General features: G+C 42.3%; 1 protein-coding gene across 10 annotated transcripts in view; it reads right to left on the bottom strand.

Annotated features, from left to right (window-relative positions):
* The window catches only part of LOC132862616 (utrophin-like), a 181667-nt gene that overhangs the window by 35092 nt on the left and 134075 nt on the right, over positions 1-12500 (bottom strand). For all 10 annotated transcript variants that reach the window (XM_060894720.1, XM_060894710.1, XM_060894718.1 and 7 more), the window contains 5 exons: positions 11337-11397; positions 4387-4448; positions 3897-3971; positions 2472-2673; positions 902-987 (listed from right to left, as the gene is read on the bottom strand). In XM_060894720.1, the coding sequence (XP_060750703.1) occupies positions 902-987; positions 2472-2673; positions 3897-3971; positions 4387-4448; positions 11337-11397 (486 nt within the window). The remainder of the gene's footprint in view (positions 1-901; positions 988-2471; positions 2674-3896; positions 3972-4386; positions 4449-11336; positions 11398-12500) is intronic.

Below are 12500 nucleotides of genomic sequence, written 5' to 3'. Positions count from 1 at the left end.
ACAGGCAGAAAGAGAGACACACAGAGAGAGACAGACAGACAGAAAGACAAAGAAAGAGAGGCAGGTATAAGAACAGACAGAAAGGCAGAGATGTATAGAAACAGACAGCGTGGCACCCAGACAGAGAGACAGACAGATGGATAGATGTGAGAGAGAGATAGATGTTATCAGAAAGAAAAAAGCTGAACCTGTACTTTCTACAAACACTAGAATTTAATTTGTTTGGCTTACAGCAAAAATAAAGACTAGAATTACAGACTATTGCGTGCATCAGTGTCTCTGCAGTGTTTAGTGAGAAAAGACGAGCGTCTGGAGGCTGATACGTGAAGGAAAACAAAATCAATCACACCCTAGTGTTTAAAGCTCTAATCTGATGTGAATGAATAAACGGTCTCGTGCCACGTCACAAACCACGTGCCACGTTTTCTCTCTCGGTGGACAACCATCTCATCGCACACACACACACACACACACACACACACACACACACACACACACACGGTACTCCCGCTTGGACGACATCATGGCATTTAATTAGCACCATGCAGAGCTCTGGGATTTGCCATTTTCCTGCACAAGAGGGTCATTTGCATACTGAAAAACACCAAGACAGACGTTCAGGGATTTGCGAGTAAAAAGCGAGGGATTTGAAGTTTAAAGGACTTTGATCATTCTACTTAAGCTGAATGATAAAAAGCCACCAGATCAGAGAGATCAGGGATTTGTGCTATGTTTTCATACTGATCAGTGAAATATTAAGGAACAAAATTAAAAAAAAATAAAATAAAAAAAGATACGCTCACCGGCATGATCGAGCAGACGTAATGACTCAAAAAACTGGTTGTTAAATCAGTGCTGGTTTAAGATTCAGTGGTGTGTGTGTGTGTGTGTGTTTGCTTACATCTGTACTTCTCCTCCAGGTGACCTTTACACAGCGAGAGCAGGCCGATCTTCATGGACAGGACTCGGATCTTCCCGCTGCGACCCCTACAACACAACACACAGGTAAACAATACCTTAGGAGGTGCCATTACTTCTGAGTAGCTCTTATGACACACACATCAAAGAAACACAAACTTATACTAACTAATTATCATTTCCATAGTAACAGAAAACAGTTCAAAAGCCCCATCAAAAGCTCACAGAAGTCAGCGATTGGCTCACGTTGCTGTGATTGACAGGTAACGGAAAACACTCCATCCCTCCCAGCCAATCAGAACGATCGGTTTGTTCAGGACATGAAATTCTGTCATGGCATCGAGACTTGAACTTTTCTCGGAACAGGAACATCATTTTCGTCTCCATTCATCTACGAGACCTTTTTCACGCTGGTGTTATACATGTCCAGTGGAATTCAGCAGCTGCTGCAGCTGGAACCAGGAAGCGTTTTATTCACCGAGTGCCACAGAACATCAGACTCCACTCACCGATTACCATCATTCACTCCGCTTCCGTCCTAAAGCCCCGCTTCAGATCCTGTCCACTATCAAGGTTGATTCAGCCGGACGCTTTTATCCACTTACAAGCGACGCAGCACGTAATAAGCAGAGCCTAATTCTATACACCGAACCTTCGGCTCTTATACTGTTGATCTTCACAGCGTATACAACTGTAATTATGGTCGTGAACATATTTCAGGAGGAAGATCAGGGCAGCTGGAGCTTTCACGACTTTACATTAATATATTAATAAACTTTCAATAACTTTCGAGCTACCTGTAAAACTTTAGAACGTTAAGGAGACGTTCAAACGTGTGTGTGTGTGTGTTTGTATGTGTGTGTTTGTGTGTTTGTATGTGTGTGTGTTTCTGTGTTTATGTGTGTGTTTGTATGTGTGTCTGTGTGTGTGTGTGTCCGTGTGTGTTTGTGTGTGTGTTTGTGTGTGTTTATGTGTGTGTTTGTATGTGTGTTTGTATGTGTGTCTGTGTGTGTGTGCGTGTGTTTGTGTGTGTGCTTGTATGTGTGTGTTTGTGTGTGTGTTTGTATGTGTGTGTGTGTGCTTGTATGTGTGCGTGTGTTTGTGTGTGTTTGTGCGTGTGTTTGTGTGTGTGCTTGTATGTGTGCATGTGTTCGTGTGTGTGTTTGTATGTGTGTGTGTTTGTGTGTGTTTGTATGTGTGTCTGTGTGTGTGTGTGCGTGTGTGTGTTTGTATGTGTGCGTGCTTGTATGTGTGTGTTTGTGTGTGTGTGTGCTTGTATGTGTGCGTGTGTCTGTGTGTGTGATTTTGTGTGTGTGTTTTGTGTGTGTGTCTGCGTGTCTGTGTGCTTGTATGTGTGTGTGTTTGTGTGTGTGCTTGTGTTTGTGTTTGTGTGTTTATGTGTGTGTGTGATTTTGTGTGTGTGTTTTATGTGCGTGTCTGCGTGTCTGTGTGCTTGTGTTTGTGTGTGTGTGTGTGTGTGTGTTTGTTTATGTGTGTGTGTGATTTTGTGTGTGTGTGTTTGTGTGTGTGTCTGCGTGTGTGTGGAAGCCTACGTGTCATAGACGTTGAGAAGCCAGTTGAGACACATGTCGACGCAGAGCGGCACGTTCACCAGGTCCTTGTGCTCCTGCTCTAGATCGTCGTAAACGGACGTGAGACAGTTTATGACCTCGGGGACGGAGAGCTGCGCCGAGTTGACGTTCAGCTTGTGCTGCTGGAACATGGACTGAGCGACGGACAGGTCCAACAGGTCCACTGAGGGAGACATGGGACAGGGACAGGAAGACAGCATTGGGGTTAGTGCTCAGGGGAATGAAGACAACACCTGCAGTGGCCTGGAGGTCTTGTTTACTTCATTCATTCATTCATTTTCTACCGCTTATCCGAACTATCTCGGGTCACGGGGAGCCTGTGCCCATCCCAGGCGTCATCGGGCATCAAGGCAGGATACACCCTGGACGGAGTGCCAACCCATCGCAGGGCACACACACACTCTCATTCACTCACGCAATCACACACTAGGGACAATTTTCCAGAGATGCCAATCAACCTAGCATGCATGTCTTTGGACCGGGGGAGGAAACCGGAGTACCCGGAGGAAACCCCCGAGGCACGGGGAGAACATGCAAACTCCACACACACAAGGTGGAGGCGGGAATCGAACCCCGACCCTGGAGGTGTGAGGCGAACGTGCTAACCACTAAGCCACCGTGCCCCCCGTCTTGTTTACTTGATTAATTAAAATGATTAACAAGTCTCAGCTTTTTGATACAGGCAAACACACACACACACACACACACACACACACACAAAGAGAGCTAACAAAAAGTAGAAAGGGAATGATGACGAGAGGCCGTGAGCTGGCAATAACACACCCAAGACTGCTCTTCCATTTCACACTCAAGTGTATACGCACACACACACACACACACACACAAACGCTCTTTGCTATGGTAATTGGGCTGAGTTAATTGAGCTGAGAGAGCAAACAGAGGCAGTCATGCAGCTCTAATCAAATACAGCAAAACATGAACACACGCACACACACACGCACACACACACACACACACACACACACACACACACATGCACAGCAGCCCTTAAGCCCTAACTGAAAGTATCAACACTTACATGTTTGATGAAGGTTTTCAAAATAATCAACATTCAGAATTTTATTGATCTCAAAATTCAAAAATGTATTAAAGTTAAAAAAAATTTTTTAAATAATAATAAATTAACTAAAATGTCATAATTTACATTAAGAGAATTCTAGAAAACCAAAAGCTTGTGTCTGCTGCACCATAAATCTGATTAAGAGGCCAGAAACGTTTGCACTCTGAACTTTTTATTTCACCACCTTATTATTATGGAAAATTTTTCTTTTAAAAAATGGGATAAGAACAGAATTTATTACACACACACACACACACACACACACACACACACACACACACACACGCACACACACACACACTTACAGCAGAGAGCTTTCTGTAGTCGTCGAATCTTCATGGCAGTTCTGTAGGCGGAGAATCGCACATGATTGAGATCAGCTGCAAAAAGACAGAAAGAAAAATCACTCGTGTGTGTGTAACCACTTCCATTACCTTCTAGCTGACACACACGCACACAGACACACACACACACACACCATCATTCAGTATGACAGTGGAGCCTGGCCTGAATCGAGCGCTTGTCTATCCTCAGGATGGGCATTAGCACAGCCGTCATTAGCATTTGTGCTAATTAGTGCTCTGAGGTGTTGAGCTCGGACATCACTGTATGTGTGTGTGTTTTTGTGGGCAGGTGTTCACTGGCTGGTAATTGGCTGTCAGCTGTCCTATGGGTGGACATGTTTATTGAGCTGAGACACAATGTGTGTGTGTGTGTGTGTGTGTGAGTGTTGTGAGGATTATATTTCTGTGCGTGATAGAGAGTAAACAGTGGAAAAAATCTGAGAAGCCTCACCGAGGGAATGGTAGAGCTCGGTCATTTTTGGATGATCCCAACATGTCGTCTGTGTCTGATGGCTGTGAGGGAGAAAGAGCGAGAGAGAGAGAGAGAGAGAGAGAGAGAGAGAGAGAGAGAGCGAGAGAGAGAGTGAGAGAAAGAGAGAAAGATGACAGAGGGAGTGAGAGATGGGCAGAGAGAAACAGAGAGATAAAACAGGAAAAGATAAAAAAAAAGCAAAGACACAGACACAAAGTGACAGACAAAAAGAGAGAAAGAGGGTCAAAACGAGAGATAGAGAGAGAGATAGAGAAAGAGAGAGAGATGACAAAGGGAGTAAAAGGTGAGAAATACAGACAGACAGACAGACAGACACATAGATAGATAGATAGATAGATAGATAGATAGATAGATAGATAGATAGATAGATAGATAGATAGATAGATAGATAGATAGATAGATGGATGAAAAATGTACAAAAAGAGAGAGAAACTTTAGTACATATCTTGGCTGTTACTTCATGTCATGTTAGAATGTGAAAATGTATTAAAAGTAATAAAGCTTTTATTGTTATCGTTCTATCCCACACACACACACACACACACACACACACACACACACAAACTGTCACCATGCCATGTACGTGTCCGTGTCCTCACATGTCCGTGCCATGTCATGTACGTGTCCGTGTCCTCACAGCACATCTGTGTGTGTGGGTGTGATTGTCACAATGTGAGGACACGTACATGGCATGGTGACAGTTTGTGTGTGTGTGTGTGTGTTATTGTCACACACACACACACACTTAGCTGCTCAAGTGTACAACAATAGGAGATGGAGAAACGAAGAATAACAGAGACAAGATCGAAAGAATTAAAACCTGCTGAGACGCATCAAACCCTAATCACGTCGAGAGAAAGACAGTCAGGAGGTGACGCTCTCTCTCTCTCGCTCTCTCTCTCTCTCTCTCTCTCTCATAAACACACACACACAGAGCTCTCACTCACAGCATCACGGTTTGATCACCTGACAGGAAATGGGGACACAATGAATAATTCTGCTCTGCATGTGACAGGCTTTGTGATTTTAACCTCCTACGATGAGAGGAAGAAGTGAAGGAGATGAGAAACACCGAGAGAAAAGATCTCACTCTCACTTAAGTTTCCACACTGTAGTCAGATTTCCTCAAAATAAACGTCATGTCCATTTTTAACAACAAAAAACATGCCAATCACTGGATCCATACAGATAAATAAGAGCAACTTAATTAGCTACCATGAGCTAAACTGACAGGATTTCTAACAGGATTTCATGTTTTCATTGATGTTCATAGTCTTCACTGCTAACAACAACACTGCTAACATGAGCTAACCTGACAGGATTGTTAAGTGATATTAATAAATGTTCATCTCTACCAATAAAGCTAGTTAATTCGCTAAAATCTGTTAACCTGACAGGATTTCTGACAGGATTTTTAAGCCATATTCATAGATATAAATAATTTTAATGTATAATGAATGTCAATTAGCTAAAATCAGTTCATTTTAAAGGATTTTTAAGTGATATTCATACATTTTAATCCACAGCTAAAGCTATTTAGTTAGCTAAAATCGACTAACCCGAAAGGAAGTCTAACAGGATTTCAAGTTGTTATCATGGATGTTCACATCCTTCACTGTGAACACTAGTCTGCTAGGCTAATCTGACAGGATTTCTCATTTTTAAGTGCCGTGAGTGATCGTGAGACTTCACGATCAAAACTATAGTGCTAATTAAATCAGCTAATCTGACTGAGTGAATGTTCAAATGACATTCAGAAATGTTAGCAGAGCTAATGCTAGCCAGTGAGCTAAAATCAGCTAATCTTATATTATTTCTTAAAAAATTTTGCCATTTCCACAGATACACACACTTTAATGGTCAATGGTACCAATAGCCGACTAGATAACATTAGTTACTGATTAGGTTTGAAGTCATATTATTAATTTTTCGGTCTGTGCTGCTAATGCAAATCAGTCTGATAAACATTTATGAATATAACTTTAACATCGTCTCAGAAAACGTATCATCTTATCTGCCAACACTAGCTAGCTAATCCTTTCCAAATGGATTTGAAGTCATTTTACTGATGTTCATACTTATCACTGCTAATACTAGTGAGTTAGCTAATCTGACAGGATTTCTGTAAAGACTTCCAGTCATTTCCATTGATGTTCACGTTCATCACTCACAATAATATTCGGCTAGCTAAAAATCAGCTAATCTGACAAGAGTGCTGAGAGGATTATTCAGCCATATTCATAAACGATAGGAGTTCAAACGCCTCTCCAATAATCACATGAATGACACACAAATATGCCACAAGCAGCCAGGTTTGTAATCTGTAAGATGCATTTGTACAGAAGCTGAATTCTGTATTTGTTTTCACATTCGTGGCTCAAAGGTGTTCAAGCCTGAGGTCATTAGCTGTAGGCTGAAATCCTGCTGCTCCTGATGTTCCACGTTTTCAAACTCAAAAAACACAGTTCACTGTTTCCTGTTTGGCTTACGGATGCTTCAGTACAGTCTGCAAATTAGAAACGAGGCCTGCAGGGGATGGTGCGTTTGAGATCCGTGGCTGATCTCGTTCTTTGATCTACGCTATAATCGCATACGTTACTGCAATTATCAGAAACAAACCACGAGCACCAGTATGTCCTGTTTAGCTTGCCCTTTCCGTTCACACTGTAGATACACATCAGAGCAAGACTCCTAACTGTATATCTAATGCCTGCAGATGGCTATACATCACAAGAAGATAAAACTTGCCAAGCTCTGCTTCTTTTTGTTAGTTTTATTTTTTCCCAATATTATCCCTGCTGTGTTTCCTTTAAGATCCAAAATGAATGAATGAACAACACCACCACACACCACACACACACACACACACACACAAGAGAAGAGAAAAACAAATGAACAATGCAATTCTCTGTGTTAGCAAAAAAGATTTAGAATCCCAGAGCAGAGCATAGGTACAATTAAAGCAGATGCTCTGGGGTCAAAGGTCAGCTTGGAATAACCACAAAAGGGTGGATGGAGGCAGATTTTCTTTCTTTCTCTGCTTTCTCACACCCACAAACATTCTGCCTCAGTGAAAGTACAATGGCATAAATGAGTGCAGTGAGCTTATTAGGTCAAAAAACTTAAACAGAGGGAATCGTTTTTAATGACTCTCCAGCTCGTTTTCTCCGCTACTGCCATCGCTTTAGACTCTTCATATTTGTTTATCTCCAGGCAGAAATCCGTGATGATAAGAGCTCTCCAACTCCGCATGATCCTCAGAAAATGCTCGAACACTCTGGAAGACCTCCTTTTTGATTAAACTCAACAAATTATTCCTTTAGGCTATGTTCACATTATTAGTTTGAAGTAGGCCAACTCTACTTCCACATAGAGCTAAGACCGAGAAGTCATTTTCACACATGTTCGTACCACTGCTTTAGTCAACATCAGCTTTAAGGGTTTTTTATTCATAAATGTCTAGAATCATCACTGCTAGCATAAATCAGCCAACCTGACAGGATTTTTAAAGGATTTAAGATCGAAGAGGGAGAGTCCGTTATCACCAGCGATCGTATGCATTGCTGCTGTTAGCAGGTTGCACTGTTATCATTAGCTAGCCAGCGACCATCAGCTAATATGCCATGATTTTTAAGAAATCTTTTAAGTTCCAATTCATGAATATTTGTAATCTTCACTGCTAATTCTGACTAGCTAACATCTGCTAATTAGCTGACACAAATTTCTAGTAGAATTTTGCTAAATTGAAACAAGCTATGCAAAATCAGCTAACCTGCTAGGATTTCTAAGAGAATTTTAAGTTATTTATATTTAAATACATAATAAACTATGCTAACTATGCTATGCTAAACTATGATGATAGCTAATTTGACAGAATCTTTTAGTAGAATTTCGTGTTTTTTTTTAATTTTCAGTAATACTTATTTATGCTTACACTTAACACATAATCTGTCAGGGTTTCTGAGAGGATTTTTAAGGGATTTCTTTTTTATATATTCTAACATATCAATGCTAACACTAGTCACTTAGCTAAAATCAGCTAATCTGACTCATACATGAGGGAATTTATGGGAGGATATTCATGTCATAATCATAAAATTTTAAATGTCAATACTGAGCAACGAGGCTTTTAATAAGATTTCAGACCGAGAGCTTTTAGCCTCGCATTTGGATGAGTCATTGTTGCTCGGGTAGATATGCATTAGTGTGTATGTGTGTGTCTGTCTGTCTCAGGCTCGCCCTGACAATCTGAGCCTTGTAAAAAGTCACCAGGTCAAAGAGCTGTCATCTTTCTCGGCTCCTTTCTGAACTTCCTGTATCGTCGTCCAGCCGAACCTGCGCTCTGAACTTGCAGCAGGAAAATTAACCTGTCAGTCAGGAGCTTGTTGCTGTCAGCTCCATGCTGCGAGACCCCTGTTAGCCCGACATTACACAGGTTTCCCTGCATCCCAGTCACCAGGAGTTCAGTGAGATTTAATTAAGAAGCAGAGAAGTGAGGTCTTCCAGACACAGAGGTCAAAAATGGGAAGGATTTTATTGGGAGTCAAACTAAAGGCCAACACAAAAGTTGACTGAAAGTTTAGAACTAGCCGAGGCACGTTTTTTTTCCTATGTTGAAATTTGCGTTTTTATAGTTTAACTGAGGTGAAAATTTTGTTAAATACCTCTAGCAAGAAAATCTTAGCAGGAAAGAGACAACAAAAACCTGTTTATATCATTGGATGACCAGAAGTGTTTAAGGTAAAAGATTGGTGTGATGTTACTTAATAATGTGCGGCAATTCAACATCAAAAGGTCACCCAAACACCACCAGAAGACCTGATAAACCTTGTCTCATAATTATTAGTAGCTCAAGTGGTTAACGTTCTGGGTTGTTGATTGGAGGATCATGGTTCAATCTCCAGCACTGCCAAGCTGCCACTGTTGGGTCCCTGTGTAAGGCCCTTAACCTTAATCCTTCTGCTCCAGTGGTGCTGTATCATGGTTGAACCTGCGCTCTGACCACAACCTCCAAAGCTGGGATACTGTATGTGAAGCAAGAATTTCACTGTGCTGTAATGTAGATGTGACAAAATAAAGGCTTCTTCTTCATCATTGTTCCCTTTCTGAAAACTATTTTCTACCATACTGCATTAAAACGAGTACAAAAACAAACAATTAAAGGAGAAGAACAGAACATTTTCTCTCTGGACAGAACAAACCCACAAACTGGCGTTTTAGTGTAGAAGCTAGAGCATGACGGGAAAATTTATATTGTCTCATATTATGTTGTTATGGCTTATTGATTTGAGAGCGCGTGTAAGCCGTGAGTGCGTTTGTAAGACAGTGTGTGTGTGTGTGTGAGAATGTGTGTGTGTGAGAGAATGTGTGTGTGTGAGAGAGAAAGAGAAACAATTCAAGAATTATTTGGAAGGTGGACAGTGTGGCGCTTGCATTTATTGATGCCCAAGGAACTGACCATATGGCTGCTGTCAGGCAGGTCTGCAGAGAGACGTTGATTTGGCAGCTGTGTAACTCATCACTCACTCACTCACACGCTATCTCTCTCTCTCTTACACACACACACACACACACTAACACAGACACACACAGCTGGTGTTGACGACTTCTTTCCTGCACGCTTTTATCTCCTTTCTCTTCATGTGCCAAGTGAGTGGGCAAAAATCCCACACACACAGTGCAGGTGTCCAGAGAGACACATCTCCCGGCTGCTACCCCCCCCTCACTCTCTCCCTCCCTATCTCTGTTCTCTTTCTACCTTGTCCCTTGTTCTAATAGCGCTCTTAAATCTAATACTCAGTGATCGCCACATCCGCGGCTCTGCGGAGCGTGAAAGTCGAGCGCTGACGCAGGAAAAATTGCAGGAAGTTAGTAAAAGTGACAGAACAGACACTAGCGCTAACAATATTCTGAATCTCTCTCTCATTTTAACGAAAGCTTTTAATCTTTTGAGGTTTTCACTTTTTATTCTTGTAGAAAGGGTGCCAATAATTTGAAATCGACCCCACAACTGGAATATTTATTATAATAGCATTTAAATATCAACCTGCAAAAAAGTCACGATTTTTGCTTTTAGATTTTTAACAGTAACTGTAACTGGATAAGAAGTCACTAATCGCTAAAAACTGTCAGTCAGTCACTCACTCATTTTCTACCGCTTATCCGAACTACCTCGGGTCACAGGGAGCCTGTGCCTATCTCAGGCGTCATCGGGCATCAAGGCAGGATACACCCTGGACGGAGTGCCAACCCATCGCAGGGCACACACACACACACTCTCATTCACTCACACAATCACACACTACAACTCACAATTTTCTAGAGATGCCAATCAACCTACCATGCATGTCTTTGGACCGGTGGAGGAAACCGGAGTACCCGGAGGAAACCCCCGAGGCACGTGGAGAACATACAAACTCCACACACACAAGGCGGAGGCGGGAATCGAACCCCCAACCCTGGAGGTGTGAGGCGAACGTGCTAACCACTAAGCCACCGTGCCCCCCTGTAACAGCAAACCCCTAAAAGTTTTTCCATACATTACAGCCTCATTAAGTCCCACACTGAATAACTGCTTAGCTCAGATTTTCAGGTTTTAGCTGAATTACTAAATTCTAAATCCAAGTTGTTACAACTAAAGTTCCTCTTTTCTACAGTATAACAGTCAGACCAGGACCGCGTATTTGTAGCGCCTTCTGGAGATCTGATCTCTACTACTCCTGACTGCAAGACGGACTGGAAACAGACTCCAGCTGCAGGACTTTGTTCCTGTTCATAAACTCGGCTAATAGATCCGGGCATCAGAGTTATGAACTGGCACACGCTGTGTGTGTGTGTGTGTGTGTGTGTGTGTGTGTGTGTGTGTGTGAACCTGTGTGTGTGAACCTGTGTGAATCTCTGACACTTACTTGATGTAGTAGGGCACTTTATTCTGGGATACTGCTCTCTGCCAGGGCATCTGGACTGAAGCTGTGGAACACACACACACACACAAACACACGGGATTCATTAAAACAACTTTCACATTGGTGCTGATTAATATAACCTCAAAAGACTCCATTAGCCGTAAACGGCTCTCGGCCCATTAATCCGATCGCTAACTAGTTTTGTTACTTTTATTCCGTCGCACAAACAGGACGAGAGATTCAGAGCATCGGCTAATAATGTTTAGATTTATAGCTACGGCTGACCTGGTTTACATGCTGACACTAATACGAGTAACACCTCTGGGAATCAGTGGTATGCCTCAAGGATGGATGCTGACTTTTAATTGGTGCTCGGCTTGACCGACGGGTTTGAGTTACAGAAACGGCAAGTGGAGCTGCTATTTCTTAACCCGTCTGTCCATACATCCATCCATCCATCCATCCAACTTCTCTACACATGGTGACTCTGGAGACAAGGTGGGGGATGCACCGGATGGCAAAATCTATATCTTATCATTCATTGTCAAATTTTTCTCTGATCTTGAGATGTTGAAGAGACTACAGCTCCAGTTCAGTGTTCAGTCAGGGTCAGGGCTCTGTGCAGGACACTCAAGTTCTTCCACTCCAACCTTGACCTTCACACCGTGTCTTCAAGGAGCTCAGCGGCTTTTTCATGCTGGAACGGTGTTTGAGTTCCAGTGGAAGGAAATTGCAAAGTTACAGAGGCATCTTTTTTGTTCGAATGCTGGCTCTGGATAGATCTCCATCCATTCGGAGCACCAGCAGCAGTGCAGAAGATGAAACTTAACCAGGGTTTAGTTTTAAAATGCAAATCCAAACAGCTGTGCTTTCTTCCAAGAGTCTTGTGCAGCTCTCCTAGGATTTGATCACTGCACGAGAGACTCTGAGAAGCTTCTACTGCCTCTTCATCTCATCCCGTAGCCTCGGTTCGAACGGGTACAAGCTTCAATTAAGGTGAACCGAGAACAACACTGAGTTAATTAATGCCTGCGCAAAGTGATTACAACGCAGCAGTAAGGTGGAGGTGTGTAGATGTCCTTTCACGAGAAGACGTCTGTGTTTTCAACGTCAGGAAGAATTCCCTGGGTGTTTTTTCTCTGCTTTCTTTTTTTTTCTCGAACAACA

The sequence above is a fragment of the Tachysurus vachellii genome, chromosome 19 (assembly GCF_030014155.1).
Source record: "Tachysurus vachellii isolate PV-2020 chromosome 19, HZAU_Pvac_v1, whole genome shotgun sequence".
NCBI classification, from domain to species: domain Eukaryota; kingdom Metazoa; phylum Chordata; class Actinopteri; order Siluriformes; family Bagridae; genus Tachysurus; species Tachysurus vachellii.
The sequence above is the reverse complement of the archived record's forward strand: the minus strand, read 5'-3'. Positions and strand labels throughout refer to the sequence as shown.